We start from the raw sequence: 13588 nt of genomic DNA, 5'->3' as shown, positions 1-13588 counted from the left end.
TTTTTTTTTAAACAGGAAAATCGGTACAAAACGCTCAGTGTGAATGAAGGCTTAGACAGGAGGATTTGGACACTGGCAAACCAAAAACAATGAACAGCCTAGTATAATCACTCCCATCGTTCCTCCTGTTTTTTAGTAGTGTCCTAGGAGGATGGAAGTCTTTTCTCTACTGAGAAAAGTTGAAATATTCTTTACCAGCTGTTTTTTTTTTAAATCAAGACTTAATCTACACATTGCTTGAGCTGGTCTCTTAATGCACCTGCCTAGATTGGCATGTCTTTAGCAAAATTTTTGGAGGCCATACCCAGATCCTGCTGGACCAGTTGTTATTACTGAAGCCTGCCTAGAATGTGACCTTTGGGCCTTGGGCTCTTGTTTGTTTGTCACAGAGTGCCTTCCAGGTCCAGAGCCGTGGCACAGCCTCTGGTGTGACAAAGCCCCTGAAGACTCATTAATGAGTAGATAATGTGGGATGAGAACAGGGTGCTACTTTGTTTATTAGAACGTTGGGCGCCATTATTACACCCCTTTTTTTTTTCCTGTTGGTTTCCAAGGAAATTGTTAGGATGCTGAGGAATTGAGTGCTGTATCACTAGGGGTTCTCCGCCTCGGTGTTAACCCAGGAGGATTTCCCCACAATAATGCAAATTTGTTGGGTGAAATTGCAGGTTTAATTGCCGACTCATGAACAAGAACAAAAGTCGGTCGCAAGCACTACCCTGTGCGCTGACCAAAGAAGTTACTTCAGACCATATATGGAAAAAGATGTAAATACTTTTATTGAAAATATATATAAACTATGCATAGAAAAATATTGCACCATCTCCCAATACCACTTTTAAAATTGACAACGTTGTCATTTCATTCATGTGCAAAACATTCACTCCTGAGGGGTTAACCTTGTTTCCACCACCTGGGGTATGTGCAGTATCTCTAAGAATGAATCTGCCCATCAAACATATGGAAAACAGTTCACTTCCATGTGTGTATCTCTACATCACAACTCCACAGGCTCATAGCCAATCTCTCGTAGATGTTGTATGCACACAGGGATCGTATGAACTGATTTGTGAACTGCCTGTGTTCAATTTCCAAACAAGTCCCTAGGACAGTCACTATATCCCGGTTTCCAATTAATCAACTATAATTGGTCATACGAATAGTTCAGAAGAGATCTCTTTATCTTTCCTTATTCCTTTGATATCGTTGTATGTTCAACACATCTATAAAGTGCGGATAGATCCTGAATAAGAAAAAGGCCACTGAGTGATTGATCGGTGTTAATACACCATCATTTTATGTGCAAAATAGATTTGATTTGTCCAGTCTGCTCATAGGCAGGATATCCAACAGTATATTCAAACTTATGTCCTGGATCCTCGGTTTCTATTCAAAGGATTACGTATGTAACTTAAGTATATAACTTACGATCACCCGGGATTGATTATCGAGGAGCCGGCTCACAAGTGTTGTACTTAGAAACACAAAGTATCCGACTTCGGCTTTCACGGGAACAAGTTTCCTTTTAAATGAAACAATGTGGTTCAAGTGGTATTTAGCGGGTACTGACCGGGTTTTCCCCTTCGTATGAAAAGTCCAGTTGTTGGGGAGTTTTTAGTCCATCATTTTGTAATCTAAGGGGGCATGATGATATAGCTGCATGCTCCCCAGTGGTTCAAGGTAACCCGAACAGACACTGAACCGTCGACGTGTTTCGCCCCTCCTCCTGGAGCTTCGTCAGGACGTTAATTGCTGACTCAGACCACCTTATTTGGTCTGCTTGCAGGCTTAATGCCCTCTGAGCCGTTGGATGATCTGATAAAGAGTCTTAAAAATGTAAGAAGCCTGTAGCTTCTACTAGTTCTGCTACCAGCCTAGGATTCCTGAGAGGCCCTAAGATTTTCTAATACTTTTCACCTGCACATGCCATTTCCAAACATTCTGTACACTGTCTGGAAAAATTGTTCATGCCTCCTAAATATTTTGTGGCCTAATATCTGTTAAGGCCTTAGGAAGCCTTTGTTAAGTGGACTGTTCCTGCAATTCATCTGGCAGTGTCCCATCTTAATAAGCTTTGTAGAGGATGCGCCAGTATTTAAGGATCCCAAAGAGGACACTTTCCAAAACCTTGTTTTCCCTGGCAGGTTCATAGTCTATCACGGAAGCAAACTTGGAGTGGTGGCTACTTTACAACACACACAGGTACCATGGGGAACAAAGTAGCCACCATCCAGAAGGAAGGACAGTGTCAGCACCAATTCAGAGATGATTTGAGGATCTACAGCCAAGTGATACACAAATAATATACATTTTTGTTACTAGTTAAGGTACTTGAATGCATTTTTAAGACTTAACTCCTGAGTTTAGTGTCACTTTAAGGATGGGAATAACTGTTTAATTGGAATGAAGGTAGTCTTGTCAAGCCAAATAATCAAATTTAGTAGGTTTATTCAACTATGTACCCGATATTTGATGCTCTTCTACACCCATAAATGTATCAATTAAAGAGAATAGCTTTGCTAAGGAGACCCAGTCCTCTTTCTGATGCACAGAGGAAGGGGCCCACAGTTTAGTAAGCTTCCCTTTCCTATAAACAACAGCTCTCTGGTTTCCTGGTTCTCATTATTAGATAAGAATGAATCCTCAGCGTGTCTTTATTTGCAGGTAAGTTGGCAAAGCTGTATCATGATTTAATAAGGTGAGACAATCTCAGAAATAATCTGACAATCTATAAAAAATTGCAATTTAGCTTTAAATACAGTAAACTGTCAGTTATCTGGTATTTAACTAGCCAGAACTCTCATCTAACCAGAAAAAAAAAATTCTTGTGTACTCACTGTTTTGCTGATCTGCAGCACATATTATCCTGGAAATGATCATGTGTCTATTAGTCTTAATTTGCTTTTGATTACTGCATTTCAATATTAATATGACATCAATACAGAGTTTATGGTATGGTATAGTATGGGGTATGGCATTAGTTAGACTTATTTTTAATAGTAACTCTCAAGCAACCAGAAACTACATTTGAATTGAACTACATTTAAACTGTAGTTTGACAGGTTTTCAATATGCTCAGTGGAGCCAAAAAACATGATAACATTTGTGTTCCTTTTTGAGACACAATATATATTTAATACTCTGGTCTTTTTAATATTAACATTGGAGTTGGCTAAATCTTTCCCAAGTAAATAATGAGTAAATAATAAACTGAGAAGATTAGTCTCTTTGTAGATTGGGCCAAGCAGACCTCATTTGCTATGGGAAAGGATTCTATTATCCAAGGAGATAAATGAAAGCAGCCTTGAGCTACAGAATACAACTGTAAATAATAACAAAGAAAAAAGATTTTAAGTACATTCAGATCTCCTTGTATGGAAGTGAAAATTATAACCACCTGATATTGTAGCTGGGTTTAAAGGAGAACTATGGGGTAAGTGTTTTTCCCAATAGTTCTCCTAAGGCCCCGTTCACACCTTTTCCGTTTTGTAGCGCGTTCAACGCTCTATGAACGCTCTACAAAACGTACAACCATAAAAATCCCATTGTTTTCTATGGGTATGGTTCACACCTTTCCGTATTTCCGCCCGTCTGAACGCGCTACAAAACGGCTGACGCCCAAACAAGTACATGTACTTCTTTGGGCCGTTTTGGAGGGCGTTTTCCATTGGGATACAGCCAAGTAGCCTTCGGAATCGCGCGACGGTCGCGCGATTTTTTTACCGCGAATCGCGGTAAAAAAAAAGTGTGACGGTCGCGCGACAGACGTGCATGCGTAATACGCCTAGGTGTGAACCCAGCCTAAGGGTCACGGGAGGACATATGCTAGCGTCCTCCCGTGACCCAAAGCTCAGTATACCGCGAGCTACAGCTTGCGCTATACTGAGACAGCCGCAGCCGGGACGGGTCCCGACATTACTACCTTTTTAGATTGTAACCTCCTTGAGGGTAGGGAGTGATGTGAATGTGCAACTATGTAAAGTGCTACGTAAAATGTCACACTATAAAAATACCTGTTATAAATAAATACTGTCGAGATCCACCCAGCTGCGTGAGTGACAGCTGGCTCTGCCTATCTAGAGGCAGAGCCAGCTGTACCCGCCCCCTACCCTGTCCGTTTCGCAAGTCAACGCTGGAGGATCGGAGAGGGGGGGGGGGAAATCCCTGCAGGAAGCCGTGAGTGGGAGTCACTGCTCTCTGCAGGGACATGATCGAGAAGTGAGCGAGCGCCGGTATGTGTTCGCTCACTTCACGATCTATTGAGCTGACATGTGACAGTTTCATTGTCACACGTCACCTCGAAGTATGAGGTTGAGTGAAAATCACTCACCTCATAGTTCTCCTTTTAACGGTAAAGCCCATACCATTGCCATGGCTGTCTTCCCTTCCTATTCTCCCATAGAGGAATTAAATTAGTAAAGATGTAATATCAAGCCAGTCCTGCACAAAACCAAAATTGTCTGCTTACATAATCTTCTGTTATGGTAATTACAGACTTCACCTGTATGACTAGGCATGCAAAAAGCAACCATATTCAGTTAATTTCTCCAAAACATGTACATTTAATCATGTTTTGTCTCTTTAACTCTTTTGAAGCCAGACCATTTTTCGGCAGACTCATACTGCAGTGAACTACCACACACGTTCTTTGCATTGTGGCATTAAAAAAAAAGATGCAGGTCTTTTTTTCCTTCCTATTGCCATGCATTGGCACCCCATTCTTGATGAAATGGCTGCCTTAATTCATCACACGTCAACTTGTATGCAATAGCACACTGCAATGAACCTTCATAGTGATGAAAGGACCTTAATATTTTAATCTGTACTGCTCGTTATGTCATATGTGGACTATGAGGACTTAGGAGGGGGCTTCCTAAAATGGCAGGCAGTATGTGCTTTCTATATGTATTAAGAATCTTCTGGTTCGGTAGTGGCAGGAAGGTAATAACATTGGAGGGAATTTATCATAACTGGAGCAGCCAAAAATCTGCAACAGATTTGCATTGCAACCAATCCGCTTCCATCTCTCATTTTCAAAGCTCAATTGAGCAAACTGAAGAGAGATGCTGATTTAGTTGCCATGGGCAATTGCTCCAGATTCTGGCTGCTCCAGTTTTGATAAATTCCCCCCATTGTGTGTCTACTATGTATGTGAGGTAGCATCAACATTTAAATGTAGACCAGTGCCACCCACAACAGCCACACCAAGCAGGGAGCACATCCCGAGTGGTCCCTCAAGCAGTGAGTCTGTGTTCCAATGGGATATGACCTTTTAATTTCTGGCCCGGTCAGCTCATGCTGTCTTCCTTACCCACAAAATCCCTCGGGGTTCTGCTGTGGTTTACACAGGCGTTGTAATCTCCATCCAGGCGGTTCACGCCACCAAACCCCCTGCCTGACCTCTGTTGCTTGCCGGGACGGCTTCTTCTGGAGTTGTAGTTAACGGCTCCTCACAGAAGCACCACTCACCATGGTGCCTACAACCACTTCCCTCACCACCACTAAGCCAACCGACTGTTATTTGGCAGTGAACCCAGGAGTTCTCAGAGCAGAGCACTTCCGGGTTCACTGTATGGAGTAGTGTGGGCATCGGATCTCTCCTCCATGCTCCCTGGCAGCCATTCTGACACGCCTTTTCTGGCCCTGGGCTTTCAGTTGCATCAGGTGAGCCTGAAAACCAGAAGTGGGGGAGGTTAATTTACATTTTTGCCTGGAGGCAGCTGATATATTTTAAAGTGACATTAAAGGAGAACTATGGGGTTAAGGCTTTTCCCCATAGTCCTCCTTAGGGTAACGGGAGGACACACCCTAAGCTACAGCTCACGGTATACTGAGACGCCGCAGCTGAAGCGGATTCCGACAATTATGTCTGGATCCGCCCAGCTGCGTGAGTGACAGCTGACTGTGCCTATCTAGAGGCAGAGCCAGCTGTACCCGCCCCCTCCCCCATCCGTTCCGCCAGTCAGAGCTGGCGGATCGGAGCGGGGAGGGGGGAATCCAGCCACTCCCCTGTCACGGCAGAGAGCTGTGACAGGATTGAGAGGTGAGCGAAGAACGCCGGTATGTGTTCGCTCACCTCCCGATCTACTGAGCCGACCTGTGACAGTCTTATTGTCACAGGTCGGCTAGAACTATGAGGTGAGTGAAAAGCCCTTACCTCATAGTTCTCCTTTTTAAAGTATAATTTGTTTTCCCTCCCCCTAATGTTAGTGTAAGGACTTACATTAAATGATGTCTCTTAATCCGATTTTCTTCTTCTCTCCTGTCGTTATCAGCTGTCTCTCCAGCACTGCTGCGGGTCTCCGATCCTGCGGTGACTCCTCTGTGCTTGCTGGCACTTCCTGTCCCACGGTGTCTATTCACGCTGTCCATAGACTTACCTTGTGTCTCTGCTCGTCTCCCGGCCGAAAATCTGAACTTCGCATGCGCCCGCCCCAAGATCCCTTGCAGCCGCTCGAGATTTTTCAGATTTTCGTACGGTAGCACGCGGCGAAGATTCAGGTAACTTTAAACCCCTTTTTAAAGTGTTTTTTTGTTTTTTAAAAAGTTTTTGCATATATCTACTGCTCGCTAGCAGTAGATATATGCAAATAAAACGGAGGTTTTGATAACCCTTTAAAGCATGTTAATGGCTGCCTTGCGCTTATTCTAAACCTTGCAATGCCATCACGTAGTTGAAATTAACCTCCCGCTTATGTAAGATACCAGTGACATATGCGTGCTGTGCTTTTGTTGCAGAACATTGGAGCATGGATCAAGAACAAATCAGAAGTGGAGATTGTAGATCTGGTGTTGAAACTCAGAGATAAATTGGTAATGTATACACATCCGTTGTATCAGCACTGTTGTTCCCTTTAATTGTGTTGGGCCAGTTCAAGTGTACTTCACAGGGCTGATAGACACAAGCACAGTCACAGCTGGCTATTACCCCGTTCTTCAATGGGATAATAGGGAGTTAGCTGTATGCAGGAAAATATTGCTCTCCACAGTACCAACTTTATCTCAAATAACATATTTTCTGATGACCCAGTACACATTTCTTTGTTAGCCAAAATCAATGAACGGTTTATTTTAGTTCAAGGGTAGGTGAACTCCAGCCCCCCAGCTGTGGTGAAACTACAAATCCAATCATGCACCTGCCTCTTGGAGTCATACCTGTGGCTGTCAGAGACTTGCAATGCCTCATGGGATTTGTAGTTCCACAACAGCTGGAGGGCCGGAGTTTGCCCAGCCCTGTTCTAGTTTTTCACATAAAGGCTAAATTGGCCATTTGGAGTTAGATGTTTTACATGTGGGACTTAAACCTTCAAGGCACCTATCGAAAACAACAACGTTAACAAAAAGCAAGCACCTCCTGATGCCTACAAGTACCTTCCAATGTCTTCTAGAATGCATCCAGAATATTGACTTTTTCCATGTACAGTTAACTCTGCCTCTAGATAGGCAGAGCCAGCTGTCAGTCATGCAGCTGACTGACAGCTGGCTCTGCCTGTCAGCTGCGTGACTGACATAGTTCTCCTTTAAAAATTTGTGCGGACTCCAGACGGTGCCTGCTCTCCATTGATAGAACAGAATAAATGGTTACCAGCACTCCAAGTTTTCTTCAATATGAAATCCTTTTATTCATTCTTTTTGAGTACTTGGCGGTGCCATCTGCATCCACTTCAGCAGCCCCCTGCAGCATATGTGGCTTCTCTGTCAGGAGTGCGGTGGTACTCTCCATTGGACTGCTCTCCATTGATGTTGCAAATTAGTCATTTCTAAAGATAGGTTAAATTGATAGTTGCAGAGCCACACCAGACAACAGGGTTGTTACCAGTCTGGCTTTGCTGTATGGCAAAGGTCTGTAAATCACAATAATGGTTGCACTACATTACAAATCATTTGGCACATACTGTATATTTGCTTGAACTTCTGCTTTAATGTCTGCAAATTTAAGGCTTAAAAAAATCTGTATTTTGAACTAAATGTAGATGTAAACACTGATGCTGTAAGTAGTCTACTACATGTTCTGATTCATTTCTTTATGTACCCCTTTGCAGCTCAGGGCTCACAGACAACACCTTCCTGTCAGCTCTGCTTCTCTGACCAAGCTGAAACTTCACATTGATGAAGTAATCCACTCACTTCCTGAAGATCTGCAGAGCATCTTGCATCCTCAGTAAACAATTTCAGTAGTATTCCCAAAAGATCTGTAGAGCATATTGCATTATATATGTATAACATCTTGAATCATTATAATCATTAAAACTTTGTTGAGGGCTGATAAGAAAAAAACAGAGAAACCCCCTTATTTAGGAGAAACCTGCAAAAAAATACACACATTAGGAGTCTCAAGCAATACTGGAAGATCCATCTTCTCTATTTACAAGGGCGAAAACTTGGAAATGCCAGTCTGATATACTGGGATCCTACATTATCACTGAAGGAACAAGCACCAAAAAAAAATGGGCCCATACAAAGCTAGTTTATTGGGTGTTCCGGTATAGCAACCTTTGAAGTTGTGATGAAAAATACTGTATAGCCTCTAAACAGATGTCTGCTTTTTTCAGTTTTTCTTCAATATTGGTAATATATTGCTTATGTCACAACAGAGCTTTGTGCGATTTGCTGGAAAATGGTTCACTCTTGTTAGAGCCCCTGAAAGGGTTAAGAACATCTGTCCCCTTCAGTTAAACAAGGTCTAAGACCTATGTTGGAGCAGGTTTTAAAGTGGGTGGAACTATGTTTTATACTCGGTGTTACTTTGTGCACGTGGCATAATTTCATATATGCCACTATATTTATATGTATGATTTAAATGAAATGTAATAAAACGACATACTCCACATTTGTTGTGATGACATTTTCAGACATTCGTTTAAGGACTCATGCAGATGGACATCAAACTGCATTGACAAAGATGTGGTGTGACCCCTGGTACACTGGTACTGGATCCCAGAAACAGATTTAACTGGTACAAGACACTTTTTTTTTCTTTTGTGGTGAATGCAAACTGTAATACCTGCACAGTGGGGGTCACAGCCGCAGCATGCCTCAGTAGATACAGTGAAGAATCTGTGTGCATTTGGTGTCTGCTGATAGCAGGTTGGAAGCTCTGACGGATGCTGTGTGTCCATCAGAGACTACATTCATCACGGTGGTAAGAAAATAGGGGCCATTCCAGCACCTCTCAAATTCTGACGTACTAGGTATTAAGGTGCTTGTCCAATAACACGTGTTAGCACTGTGTATTATTTCTTAACATGGCTGCTGCCCATGTGCATGACCCCTAAAACGCATTGGCTACAGATGCCTAAATCCCAATTGTTAAAATAAATGTAAACATAAAACTCAAGCACAAGTCGATTTCTGTATCAGATGCAGTTAAGTTGTTTCCGAAACATAAAATTACTCGGAAGGCCTATTAAATTGTATATTGGGGTTTGGTGTAACAAGTCTGTCTCCAAAATGCACAAATGTTTATCTCTCAAATAAAAAGTGTCAGTTCAGACTGCGCATATGTTCAAAAATGCATTAAGATTACCTTCATTGTGACACCTACATGTCAAAATGATCGGTAGACCATACTGTTCCTATAATGTGGTGTGTGGCCTTCTTGCCCAATACAGAAGCTTTAAGGGGTAGAGCCAAGCTTGACTTTAGCAGGAAAAAAATCAGGTTTGCATATACTGTAGCTTCAGCTGCCTATATATTGGAATCTGACTATTCTGATCAACATTTCCACTGATAGTGACCTGTGCTGATGCATTGTTTCATCATATGCTCAGTTTAAATTGTTCAGGCGTGTGAAAGATTTACCTTTAATTAGATGTAGACCATTACTGGATCACTTGTAATTTGCTCCAGGGCCTTCTATCTAGTGCCTGATGGAGTCCTCATGCAGTTCTGCGATGTCACATTCTGCATGTGTCAAAGAGATGCACTTGACGTGTTTTTGAGTGAACTGGATGGTGATGGCGCTATCTATTTGTTTCATTGCTTCACCTAGCTGTATGGAATACATTCGAATTGTTATCTTATGTGCAGGGTGACAAAGCAAGAGCACAACTGGGGGGACACAAAGTGCCTGAACAAAGACTGTCATGGCGGGATCACCAGATATTATTTTAAAGTCCATCTAAACCAGGGGTGGCCACAATTTTTTGTGTTTTAAGATCTACTTTTCAAATGACTAGCTACATGAGATCTACCAATGAAAAAAACCTCTCTCGCTCTCCTGGCTGTCACTTCTTGCTCTCTTTCCTGGCTGTCTCTCCTTGCTCTCTTTCTTGGCTGTCTCTCCTTGCTCTCTTTCTTGGCTGTCTCTCCTTGCTCTCTTTCTTGGCTGTCTCTCCTTGCTCTTTCTCCTGGCTGTCTCTCCTTGCTCTTTCCTGGCTCTCTTCTTGCTCTCTCTCCTGGCTGTCTCTCCTTGCTCTCTCTCCTGGCTGTCTCTCCTTGCTTTCTCTAAAGTCGCTGCTCTACAATATTACAGAACACTGGGAAGCTAGACCTCGTACTTCTCCTTTCGTGCTCAGCCCCCCATCCTAAAGTTGCTGCTCTCATGCTGTCGGCCTCTGCCTTCATGTGTCAGACGCAGCAGACTGGTTGAGCTAAACAGACTATAGGTGGGTTCTCGGGATAGTGAGCTGACTTACAATCGTGATCTACCAGCATCAGCTTTGTGAGCTACTGGTAGATCACGATCTACCTAATGGGCACCCCTGATCTAAACCCTCTATTTTTTTTCCTTAATGCGACTTGCCATTTTTAATGACTTAACAGAAATGTAAATGACCTCTTCTTCTTTTTTTAATGGTAAATGCAGCTAGGAAGCTGGATTTCTTATGCACCCTGCTAGACTGAGTAGGACTTTTACACCATTTCCCTAAGCTCCTGCAGATAAAGCAATGTGCTGTCAATCTAGAAGTCTGTAGGCAGAACTAGGTGTAGGATCTAAGCAGGTATAACAGCAGCAAAGGTGACAATGCTGCAGTGATTTCACTGCAGAAGGAAGAATGTTGTCACCCGACAAAGAAGTTCCTAACCAATGGTTGGCAGAATCAACAGGTATTTATGAAATGTTCCACGTGGTATTTAGAAAAACAGAGAACCCAGTCTTATTATGGGTATGGCCAGTCTACATCATATATGTGATTTCATAGTTTGACCATAGCTCTATTTTAAAGCGAACTGTAGGCTGCTATACAAGTTCCTCCCACGGGACAGTTCACCTCATATATAAATGGTTCAAAGTTGCTGTAAAACCTTCCACATATTTTAAATGGCATGTTTTTGTAAAAGTGTAATGCAAATGCACAGTGCAAGAAGTGTTCTTGGCTTACTAGTGATGCTGGAATGTGATTGTGACGTCACTTATTCCCCGGGGGCAGCAGCCACTGCTCTTGTAATGGCGGTGATAGGAAGGTTTACCTCCCACAGGACCAATCACATCATTTACTCTATTTTACTTTTAGTTTCAGTAGTGGTAGCCCGGAGCTAGCACCCACTGTATCACCAAACCTCACACAGCGATATGACATTTTTCTCCATCCTGACCAATGTAAATCACATACCATTTAGGTCTTCTACTGTAACGGTGGATTGGCATGAGACATAGCACTATGGGGGGATAAAACTCCAGAAGGAAGAGCAAGCTGGAAAATCAAAGATGATGCTGCACACAAAGTCAGCACCAACAAAAAGCGTATTTCATTTTAAAAGTAGCAATGGAAATCTGCTGTAAGCAGTAAGTGCAATATGATTGGATTTCATAGCACTGGACTTTGGGCTATCGTTTGAATGTTGTATTGGACTATAGTTCCACTTGAATGAATATTGAAGGCTTAAACAACTTTTGAACTGATAAAAACATATCCCTCAGAAGGCGAGTCAGTTTTGTAATTATCCTAAATGATGTCTCTTTTAATCTTGCTGCAGCAGTAATGGGATGATTTTGTGTTCCTGTGTTGTGTAAATTATGTATATTGCTATGCATGTGAGAATTCCTAAATTGTGCGGTTCCTATGAAATAAAACATGATGCTCCAGTCAGAGGAGCCCAAATGTGATATAGTCCATGTTTCCATTTTGTTTACCTTTTATTATTAATAATATACCCCTCTCCCCTACTGTATACACCAATCAGCCATAACATTATGTTAAGTGAATAACGTTAATTATCTTGTTACAATGGCACCTGGAAGTGGGTGGGCTCTATTAGGCAGCAAGTGAACATTTTGTTCCTGAAGTTGATGTGTTTGGAAGCAGAAACAATGGGCAAGCCTAAGGATTTGAGTGACTTTGACAAGGACCAAAGTGTGATGGCTAGACAAGTGGGTCAGAGCAACTCCAAAACTGCAGCTCTTGTGGGATGTTCCTGGTCCGCAGTGGTCAGGGGTTGAAGGTGTTGACTTCCTCCAAATTCTCCAGATCTCACTCCAATCTAGCATCTGTGGGATGTGCTGGAAAAACAAATCCTATCCATGGAGGCTCCACCCCACAACTTACAGGACTTAAAGGATCTGCTACTGACAGCTTGGTGCCAGATACCACAGCATACCTTCAGAGGTCTAGTGGAGTCCATGTCTCCATGGGTCAGGGCTGTTTTGGCAGCAAAGGGGGACTACTCAATAGTAGGTGGTCATATTGTTATGGCTGAGAGGTGTATGTTTTAATATTAATCCTGCCTTTAAAGTCTTGGTGTTTACAAAAATACAAACAATATGTCATCCCTAAAAATCAAATCCTTTATTGTATTTACAAACAATGCTAAGCAGATTGACTTTTTTTTGTTAAAATTTCGGGACATATTTATAAAGCAGAAAATGACATTTACAAAAATGTCACAGGTAGTTAAAAGGAGAAGAGTGGGAAGAAGACATACTCTCCCTGATGCTTAGAGCTGGCGTGGGACACTGCAGCTGGCCCACACTGGTCCTAAGGCTTCCACTCTCTCCTCCTCCTCCAGTGCTGGCTGAAGCTACAGGCCAGGGAGGGCGCAGCTGGCTTGGGCTCTCAGCTATCAATTAGGCAGTTGGGATGGATGCTGACAATATCAACAGGATCCTTATCAGCTCATAGCTGGCACTAGGCTGACCATAGGTCACCGAAGTACATTAGTAAAACTACTCCTGTGAGCCAAAATAAAAGTACAGCCAAAGAAGGGTTTGGCGTTACTTCTCTTTTAACAATTCCCTGTAATATAAAAACACATGCATCAGGAAGATTCACCTGCAGTGAATATTTGCAGAATGTCGCTGCTTCATAAATAGGACCATAGTAGTGTTTCATATATTGTAATTCAGTATATAAATGAGAAACTAAAACCACCCATGCATGACAGACGTTAGAAATTTTTCACTGTTTAAATATTTTTGTTCCCCCAAAACGAATGTACACGTGCACGCTCCTGGGGATCCAAGCACCATGCTTTTCTCTGCAACCAAAACAATAATGGGGAACAGATGTGATACAATCTGTGGGATTCATTTTTCTTACACTGGTAATGTACGAAATTCATCTTTTCTGCAAACTGGCCAAATGACAGCTAATTATTACATCATCTGCGTATGAGCAGCTAAACCAAGACAATGCCTTAGTATGCACAA

At 42.4% G+C, this 13588-nt stretch overlaps 1 protein-coding gene across 1 annotated transcript in view; it reads left to right on the top strand.

The window, feature by feature from the left end:
* The window catches only part of DENND6B (DENN domain containing 6B), a 48670-nt gene extending 40362 nt beyond the window's left edge, over window positions 1-8308 (top strand). The window contains exons 19-20 of the mRNA XM_018560729.1: window positions 6739-6813; window positions 8043-8308. Of these exons, the coding sequence (XP_018416231.1) occupies window positions 6739-6813; window positions 8043-8165 (198 nt within the window). The 3' untranslated portion in view covers window positions 8166-8308. The remainder of the gene's footprint in view (window positions 1-6738; window positions 6814-8042) is intronic.
* Window positions 8309-13588: the final 5280 nt, after the last annotated feature.

Source organism: Nanorana parkeri, unplaced genomic scaffold (genome assembly GCF_000935625.1).
Source record: "Nanorana parkeri isolate BGI_ZX_2015 unplaced genomic scaffold, ASM93562v1 scaffold476, whole genome shotgun sequence".
NCBI lineage: Eukaryota > Metazoa > Chordata > Amphibia > Anura > Dicroglossidae > Nanorana > Nanorana parkeri.
The sequence above is the reverse complement of the archived record's forward strand: the minus strand, read 5'-3'. Positions and strand labels throughout refer to the sequence as shown.